At 43.7% G+C, this 9697-nt stretch overlaps 1 protein-coding gene and 1 long non-coding RNA gene across 3 annotated transcripts; one reads left to right on the top strand and one right to left on the bottom strand.

Annotated features, from left to right (window-relative positions):
• Positions 1–336: 336 nt before the first annotated feature.
• LOC147601347 (uncharacterized) lies at positions 337–855 on the bottom strand. The gene is made up of 2 exons (XR_015257998.1): positions 727–855; positions 337–619 (listed from the first exon to the last, which is right to left on the bottom strand). It is a non-coding gene; the product is annotated as an uncharacterized LOC147601347 (long non-coding RNA).
• Positions 856–2897: 2042 nt separating this feature from the next.
• NANP (N-acetylneuraminic acid phosphatase) lies at positions 2898–9323 on the top strand. Of its 2 annotated transcripts, XM_086745613.1 has the most exons (3): positions 2898–3078; positions 3282–3752; positions 8934–9323. In XM_086745613.1, exons 1-3 carry the CDS (start codon positions 2989–2991, stop codon positions 8982–8984), a joined length of 612 nt encoding a protein of 203 aa, XP_086601739.1. In that variant the 5' UTR covers positions 2898–2988; the 3' UTR covers positions 8985–9323. The 2 variants fall into 2 exon arrangements, with proteins under 2 accessions (XP_086601739.1, XP_086601737.1); XM_086745611.1 differs by lacking the exon at positions 8934–9323 and having other exon boundaries at positions 3282–7136.
• Positions 9324–9697: the final 374 nt, after the last annotated feature.

The raw sequence follows: 9697 nt of genomic DNA, 5'->3' as shown, positions 1-9697 counted from the left end.
TCTACTACTGATCATCTGGATACATAACCTTTTGGGCTACGCTTTGATTCCCTTCGCCACCCCCTGCAAGATCTCTCTTCAGGAGAAACCAGACAGCCGTAGAGGACAGAAGGAGAACAGCAGTAAGCTTTAGGTGTCATCTTTAGCATTAGGAAATGGCTTGGGCACCCACTGGCACCCAGGAAGCGCACCTGCTCTCCCATAGCGCTGACTCAACCAACAAGGAACCCATTTAGCCACCAGTGGGGACGTAGTGAAAAACATCAGAGGGGTCAAAATGCTGGATTTCCAAGTATAATAATCTTATAGGAAAAAAAAAAAGGACAAACCACTATATGTCTCATAACATGCAAATTATTAATTCTATATGTATGAACAAAACAGGTTTTCTTTGAAAATGTTCATGACGTTCTCCCTTCTTAAAACCCACCTAGAGCAATTCCATAGTTCTACATATGGACTCTCATTTAAAGACACCAAAATGGCACCCTTACATTATCACTTCTAGAACATGCAGTACACCTCATGTTTCAACTTGCCTCACTCCTAGTTAGGTTTCTGATCACCGTTCTTTTCCTGGCTCTGAGCTTCTGCAAGGGATTTTTAGCCTTTAGCGAGCCTGCAGAAAGAACAATGAGAAAGTAATACAGGTCTGAAAGCGCAGGATTGCATACCGATCACGCATGCTGAAACGCTGATAGAAAAAGCTGTCATGAGTGGCCTTACCTGCTAACCATGAGCTTTATACAAATACAGCATGGCAAATGGCTGTCTGAAGTTAAACAACCTTGCAGAGACTTTTATAAGTATACAGGAAAGCACATTTTATAGTTGCAGTCCTACTCTGAAGTGAACATAAGTTTTCCAAGCACAGTCAGTTGATGAGAAAAATGAAAATTAAATAATAAGTTTAAATTATAAGAATAATCCATAGTTTAACTGCTTCAAGTCTGTATCTGAAAGCTTCTAGGAAAGACATATCCTATAAATTTTTTAGGATATTTATTTTCCAATGATGACCTCTTTGACCAACTGTCAAAGAAAGCACGAAGATTACTTCTAGGAAAATGTACCTTTCTTTCAGAAAAGTACACATTTCATAGGATCCAGTGCTCACTGACTGGAACGTAGGGCTCTCTGAAACAAACGCCATCTTCTTAAGCGAAAAGAATAATAGAAATTCAACTGTTTTTAATCACTCTTTGTGTAAATTCTGAATAAAACAGTGATTCACTAGAGGCACGTGAAATCCACACGCACATTTAACGCTTCCCATTTTATCAAATGAAAGTAGCACATTTTATTACAAGTCAACTAATTTTATTAAAACTCTTTTATTTCTGTAACTACAGGATCTTTAGTCATGTCTGCTTCTTAGAATCCCTCCCTCTCCTTAAATACTGCCTTCTGTAGTTCTACTTGCTATACACCAAGCTCTTCAGAATGATTTTTTTTTTCCTTACATGTGACCCAACGTCTCTTATCAGATGAGGAAATTGCTATCAAAGGTGCAGTTTTCAGAACTGAAAGTGGCCTGAAGTGAACTTGCAGTTTCCCTGGTAAGATACAGTTTCCTCCAGCTTTGTGAATTGCACTTGACTGTTAATGTCTAACTGACATTAGCAGTATTAACAGAAATCAAATCAACAAAATTTGCTTGCTGGCTGGTAAAAAAAAAGATACAGTTATCAAAACATGTTGTCAAAGCACAACAGGAGTATTACTCGAGCAATCAAGCCTGCTGTTATACTTCATCCCGGGGCAAACGATCTATTACCAAACAGCAGTCAGCACATACAACTGCAAAACTTTTCTATCACGCCTTTCAGGCCTTCATCCAAATGTCTTTTGGATTCCTTTGCTCTAGAAAATACCGACCTTTGGAATATCAAATATTCTAATACCATACCAGTCCGCCAGTATTTACAGATGATTCACTGGCTTTGACCTTATCGCGATGCTGCGGGACGGGCTGCGGCTGGGTCTGCCCAGGAGGACTGGCTCCAGGAGGCCAAAGGGCAGCGGGGACAGGGGCCGGGCCTGCGCCCCGCACCCAGCCGCACCCCTCGCCTGCCATGTCCTCCTCCTCCTCCTCCCCTTCACCAACGCCTGCTCGGGGAACGCCCCGCAGCCCGCACCCACGGGCTCTAGCACCTCTGGGCGCCAGGCAGCGACACCGCGAAGAAAACGGACTGGTGACACTTCACAAGGGCCGCTACAGCCCCCACGCGTGACCGCGGCCGTGCCCAGACAGCGGCGAGTCCCCAGAGGCAGGATTGCCGCCGGGAGCGGGCGGGAACGCCGCGCGGGCCGCCGCCCCACTGTCCCCGGGTGGAAACAAACACCGCGGGGAGGGAACCCTGTCACGGTGAAGCTGGCCCCGGCATCTCAACGGGGATTTCCCGACCGGCTGCCTCACCCAGACGCCATTCCTTACCAGAGACAGGAAAAAGGGGGGGAAAAAACCCCAAACTCAAAGGAGCGGCCTCGCCCACTGCCGGCTCCCGCCACCGCCGCTTCCCACACGCCCCGCTCCCCCCCCCAAGACAGGTGCCTCCTCCCCGCTTCGGCCGCCGCCACGGCTCCCCTTCCCCTCGCCAACCGCACTCCGCCCCGCACCAAGGGACGCGCTGGGCACTGGGGCTCCCGGCGGCAGCCGGAGCTCCCCCCGCGGCCCCTCTCCCCAGCCCCCCGGGGCCTCCTCACAGCCCCACTCCGGGGCCCTGCGTGACTTCGGCCCTGCTCTCCCGGCGGGGCTCCACGCGCAGCGACCGCGTTTGACACCACCCACCCCGCCCCGCTGCGTCCCTCACGGGCCTGACGCAGCGCCGTGCAGCCGGACCAGGCCCCGCCCAGCGGCGACGAAGGGCGGGGCCGGGGGCGGCCGCTACGCCCCGGGACGGGCGGCAGTGGCGGCGGTGGGGGCGCTCCCCTCCGCCCCGGCGGCTCGGCCGTTGGAGCGGGGTTGCTGTGGCGAGAGGCGGTGCCATGGGGGTGCACGGCGTCAAGGCGGTGTTCTTCGACTTGGACAACACACTGGTCGACACGGCGGCGGCCGGGCGGCGCGCCATCGAGGAGGTACCGCCCCTGCCCCCCGAACCCCCCCTCAGCCGCCCCCCGGCCCGGCGGTGCCGCCCGCCCGGCAGCCGAGGCGCGGGCGGAGGCCCCTCGGGGACCGTTAAGGGAGGCGGCGCGGTGCTGGGAGTGAGGGGGGGGCTGGGAGGGGGTCCGCGGTGCCAGGCTCCCTGCGCGCTGCTGAGGACCCGGCCGGTCTGTTCCAGGTGATAAACGCCCTGCAGTCAAAGCACCACTACAGTGAGGGGGAAGCCCGCCTCATCTGCGATAAGGTGCAGGCCAAGCTTCTGAAGGAGTGCCATGATCCCGCCAAGATGTGCATCACCGACCTGCGGATTTCACACTGGGAGGAGGCCATCCAAGAGACCATCGGAGGGGAGGTGAACCGAAACCTGGCTGCCGAGTGCTATTTCCTGTGGAAAACCACCCGGCTCCAGCACCTGACGCTGGCCGAGGACACGCGGGACATGCTCACCGAGCTGCGGAAAGGCGTCCGCTTGCTGCTCTTGACTAACGGCGACAAACAGACGCAGAGGGAGAAGATCGAGGCCTGCGCCTGCCAGCCCTACTTTGACGCCATCGTCGTGGGAGGAGAGCAGAAAGAAGAGAAACCAGCGCCATCCATATTTCGTTACTGCTGCGATCTCCTGGGGGTGCAGCCCGCGGAGTGTGTTATGGTTGGCGACTCTCTAGATACAGATATTCAAGGAGGCCTGAATGCTGGCTTGAAGGCAACTGTGTGGTTAAACAAAGCAATGATAACCCCAGTAGATACCTCCCCAGTACCTCATTATATTATTTCTTCTGTTCTGGATCTTCCAGCAGTTTTACAGAAGATGGAGCACAAAATTAATGCTAAGTTAGGAAATGACCATACGACTAGTAATAATGAAGCACATTGATGGTTCCAGCATACCATCAGAGACATGCTGAGCTGTTAGGTGACTCACACCTTGTTAAAAATTTGACCCTAGGATTCTGAACTCATGTATGGTATGCTTTCTTAAACAGCAGATGGGTGAATAAGAGCACAGTTGTCAGTGAAAACATGATAGAAACAAAGAATTAGATCAATTTAAAGGATGCAAGTGCAGTTAACTTAAAGCAACTGCCTCTGTCTGGAAATTATTTTGACAGACTGTGGCTCAAGCCTACCTGTCTTTCACCTGGTTGATAGTCTCTTGTTTTTACAGCAGAAAAGAAAATTTGAATGTTTTGATCTTTCACACGCTTTGCTGGCTTGTAAGTTTAGCAGAAACTTCAGTTCAAACCTTGTTTGCAGTGTGTTAAAAGAAGGTGAGAAAGGGAGTATGGTACAATCTAGCAAATCTTCACAGTTGATCTGCAGTTTATCTCAGGAACTGGAGGAATTTTGCTATTTCTAAACCCACAATTTATTGACAGAATTTATTGCGTATCAGACCATTATAAAATGCTCTGCCTTTGATCTTTTTTCAAGTTTTCAAGTGCTAGAATTTTTTTTTCAGACTTTGCAGTGACTTTTGTTTTTTGGAATATGTACCTCTTGCCGGAAGTACTTAACTGTGCATTAAAATTTGCATTTCTGTAGGGGACCATTTATCAGAGGGACTTGATGGATAAGTTTGTACTTCATATTATCTTGGTGCTTATGCAGATATGCGGGATATTTTCAATGGTCTTCTTACTGTACTGTCAGACTCTTTAAAAGCTAATATTATTGTTCTGTCTGATTTTATTAGTGAATTTTGATCAGACTTTTTGGAGAAACTGTTCTTGGTCTTGCTCAGGTGTATGACTGCTCAGATTTAACTGCAGGATTAGTGCTTTTTTTTTGACTGTTTTAATGGCACTGCTGTACAATCCCTCCTTACTCCAGTTTCTGCATGTATTTCATGTGATTTACTCTGGAGAAAATACGAGCTAGTTGTTTGTAAATGGCTTTCATGACTCTCTTCCAGGAAATGGGAAAATTATGTCATATGTATTACGGTACTGTGTACAGCTTTATAATGTATATGTGCTATTTCCACTAGATGCAGGAGATTACTCTAAAACAGTAAGATTTCTCCTTCCCAGATCATTATCTTCATAATTTAATTTTTCTGTACTTCATATTCTTGGGCAAGTATTCACATATTAAATGGAAGTGTAAACACTTATTGGAAAACCTGCATTTTTCAAAACCTGTTTGCTGTATGGGCTGAATACCTGACCATATATGAACAATCAGATATTATATTTTAGCATAAATCCATGACAGATCTTTTCAGAACAGGGATATAGAGGTGCTGGTAGAAGAGTGTCTGGCATGTGGGCAGCAAGAAAAAATCAGCAAAAAGTACAGAAACCTACCAGGAAATGGGTGTGGAAGGAATCCTATATACAAGAAAGATTCCTTTGTTTAACTTAACTCCATTAATTTAAATTCCTGTCAAGTCTTGCACAGGATGTGCAGATTCAGTTTAGAGGAGGCTGTTGCTGATCTGGGTTAAATTATTTGGCACATGGTTTAGGTTGCATCAAAATATGTTGCTTTTACATTGAGGGGAGGAAAAAAAAAAAAGGAAGTACTCGTTAAAGTTGGAACCCCTTTCATCCAGTTGTCCCTTTGAAAAGGTAAAGCAGTCCCGGTTCTTTGTGTTACTTGGCCAAGACCTGTGAGACATTAGGATCAGTAAAGAGAACAGAGCCAGGCCCCACCTGTACCTTTGAGAAAATGGGTATATGCTAAAAATGATCCAGCAGTTATGGTGGTATACTAAGTTGCCATGTTTAACATGAGCCGCTGGGACTGAGTTGACACACCTTTGTTACTGAAGTAAGAGGCCTAAGTTGAGATTTTGGGTTGCATTTGGAAAAGCATGACAACAGTCACTATGGTTTAGCTGATAAGCAAAGCATCACTAATAACATTCCTTATAACCAAGGACTGAGAATAAATATAAGTGATTCCCATAAGGAATATTGTGTAAAAATAGAAATGTATGCAAAAGGTTCCTGAAAAGAAAATGGATTTGAAGTAATCTGTTTTAATCATACTGTCTTATACAAAAGCAACAACTTTGCTTACTGCAGCATCCCAAAGGAGCTGCAGTATAACTTTGCATTGTTTGCACAGCATCAGGGTAATAGTACTTAGGTCAGAATGAGGTTTCTGGTATATCTGAGGTTTAAAATAACAAACAGTAATAATTCACAATTCTGTCTGTGGGCTTGAAGGACATATATACCTCAGGTTACCTTTTTTTAATACAGGTTGAGGCTCATATTCCCTTGCCACTGCATCATTCTGAAGTGGGATGCTGAGCCTACTTATTGTATAAAAGGTCTCTTGTTTTAGAAGAGACTGTTCTTTGTTTTGCATGTGGCCAGTCATTTTCTTAAATCTATGAATCTATGAAAAAAAAAAAACACTGTAACTGAACACTCAGGTGATGGTGTGGCCTCTACAGACCACACCCAAGTATTTTTTTTTTTTTTTTCCATTGCTGAGTACTGTACCAGGCTGGGTGTGACTACCAGTGTCCAGATAGAGCAATAATATTATGGTGCTTCTATAAAACAAGAAGAAACAATAGAAGGGATTTTCTCTATCCAAGGGTCTTCTTAGAAGCAGTTACCCAATAAGCTGGATTAGGTATCTGGAGTATCTCTAAATACTCAAGATGTTTTTCTTGGATGGAGCTCTTACAGAAAGCCTAATGAAAAATAATAATGGAAAAATAAATGTAGTGATGGGATATTTTTCACATCAGAAGCAGGAATAGATCAATAAAACAGTCTGTATTCAGTTCCAGTTAAGTTCTGGTTTTGCTTAGTGTTATGCTTTATTAGCTAAATTGTCTAGTTTAAATTATATTGCCAAACCACACTAAATAAAAAAGATAAATGGATATTCCGTCTATATTTTTAAAAACTTCTTTTTTTTTGAGATAAATATTACCTCTTGAGGTTAATCTACAGTAACTTTGACTTTAGTGAAATGAACTGAAACAATAGTTTAATACCAACTGTATTTTAATTCTTGATTTAAAATAACCCATGTACTACTCTAATAAAAGTATTTTGTTTATAAAACATTTCTCTTGATGCTCTGTATTACTGTGGATAACTATGTTTGTGACCAGGTTTACAACAAAGGGCAAGAGTTCAGTTTGTTTTTTCAAAACAGCAGAGGATTAGGATTCAGAATCTGTGACCTTGCATTTAGATGTGGTGACTGGGTGTAGTTTCCATCATTTCAAACAGAGACTGGAACAACTTGGCCAGACTGTGTATATTGAATTCCTAACTGTAGTTCACTGCTAGCTCAACCTGACTTGCCAAGCTGGACACCAGCTCAGATATGCCTACGTGTCCTGACGTCATGGCACTGGCTGTTGCAGCCAGCCTAACAACAGACTGCAAAGCAAATGAGATAAATAAATTCAGTAATCCAGGGGACCAATTTCAGCAGGTTATGGGTGCACAAAGCCGTATCTGAGCTATTGCTACACTCACCTCTGTGTGGCTTAAGACTGGGGAGAGTGGGAGGTTGCTCTCCTCGTGGATCTCTTGGCTGCAGAAAAGCAAGCCTGATAGTTTTCCATTGGGAAATAGAACAAATGCCCATCTTGTGGACCTGTGGAGACAGAGGTGGAAAGGTACTTAAAGGTACTCTAGATGAGGGTAGGATGTTAAACTGCGGACAGGGGGACTCAGCCCTTGACACGGGCACTTGGCCGTGCCAGCTAGTTGTCCGAAGTGTCACAGATCTGCACACCACAGCAGTGTCTCTGTTCTTGTTGAGGAAGCTTTGCATGTCTAAGGCATAGAGGTGGGCAGTGGGAGCCTCAGAAATGAGGAGATTTTCTTATGTGCTTAAAAACTTCAGCACAAAGTTAGAGTTCCTAGGAAGTGACCAGAATGTTTTATACAGGAGGTAAGTACCTTTCATTAGAATATTAAGTTAATGCAAAGAAGTAAGATGTCTGGATGGGGTAACAACTAAAGGTTTTCATATTTCCTGAATTACAGACAGCGGACAACTTCCTGTGCCCCAGCTAATCTGAACCAATTCTATTTGTCTTTTCCTCTGAAGCTTCTGTTACTTGACAACACCAGTAACAGGATTTTGAACTACACTGAAGTAATCTGATCCATCAGAGCAATTTCTCCTGTTTGTATATGTAGCAATTCTTTTTTCAACTTCAGTTCTAAAATGTGGAGATTTTTGCTCCCAGCTTATCTTGGGACTTTTAAATTAAATTTAAAATTCTAACTTAATTCTATACTAACAAAACTCATAATCTGGAAATCATTTGAACACATTGAGAAGTACAGTAAATAGAACGTATCTCTGCTGTACGTAGCGGTATACTGCTCTTTTGTGCACAGCTTTTACTATCAGCCTTGCAGTGGGATTGTCTCCATTATAACTCGCTTTCTAGATCACACTGTGCACATACAAGAGACATAACAATGCAGAGATGATGTCAGCTGTGTCTAAAGCAAAAACTGCAACTTTCTGCCTATGTTGCAAGGGACCTAGACAGAGAGAATCACGTTACCTGCTCCATATAGCATATTTTGACCTTTTATTCCATCTACTGAAAACAAAGGTGTGTGAGAGCCTTCTGCTGAGCAGTCTTCAAAGGCCAGAAAAAAAAGATGCATTTCAAAAAAATATGAAATGAAATGATGGTCCTAATACATGAAATTTCAGTCCTTTAGAAGTGCAAGCTATGTTTGTCAAGTCAACATCTTCACAGGGTTTGAGTAAGATTTGTATGCTCATTTCTACAGGATCATCTGCATTTGACTTCTGCCTTCCACTTCTCCCTCGGCTAACTGATCTTCATCATCTATTTTGTCGATTGCGTTTCCATATCTTTCAGATCGCAACAGTATCTAGCATTTGGGACAAAGTTTGCAGAGGATTGCCATAAAAAAAAGTAATGGAAGAGAGCAGACTTTTGTAGCAAGATCCTGTTAGATATGTACATTTAGTACCAGCTCCTTGGCAGCTGTGTGCCGCAAGCATGTGTTTGGGCTGTGCTTGTTTTAAATGGCCTTTCCTCCAAAGAAAATTCCCTTCATGTCACACAGACTAGGCAAATTTGTCAATTTGTTAAAAAAAAAAAAAAGTCAAAATGTAGGGGGAAAAAAAGCCTTGAAACAAAATCCTCTGTTAGTCATCCATAGATATCGAAGTTTATAAGGCAAATGTAAAATACTAAATCTGAGATATTTTTCTCCAAGTTTCAAAATAAATGTTGATGATCAGTTGACTTAAGATTGAATGTTGTGAGGAAAACAAAACATGACTCATCATTTCAGCAGTTTCCCATTGTCTGTTCAGTCCATTCATCACAGGCCCTGAATGTTTGGTTTTTCTGTCAACTATATTCAAGAGCAACTTTGTCACACTGAGAAAATCGAACTCATTTATATTTTGGAAAGAACATATTACTAGGCAACATGGAAGAAACTATGTGTCTAGCTTCAATTACATTTTAATATACATTTTATTTAATATATTTAATGTATTAGTGCACATTTTTGTTAGGTTCTTTTTTATTTTTTTTGTATTTTGCCCTGGAAATGTTTATTTTGCTACACCATCAATATTGCAAAAATGCAGTAAAATACAGAGCCAGTA

This window comes from Chlamydotis macqueenii, chromosome 3, assembly GCF_036417535.1.
Source record: "Chlamydotis macqueenii isolate bChlMac1 chromosome 3, bChlMac1.mat, whole genome shotgun sequence".
Classification (NCBI taxonomy): Eukaryota; Metazoa; Chordata; class Aves; order Otidiformes; family Otididae; genus Chlamydotis; species Chlamydotis macqueenii.
The sequence above is the reverse complement of the archived record's forward strand: the minus strand, read 5'-3'. Positions and strand labels throughout refer to the sequence as shown.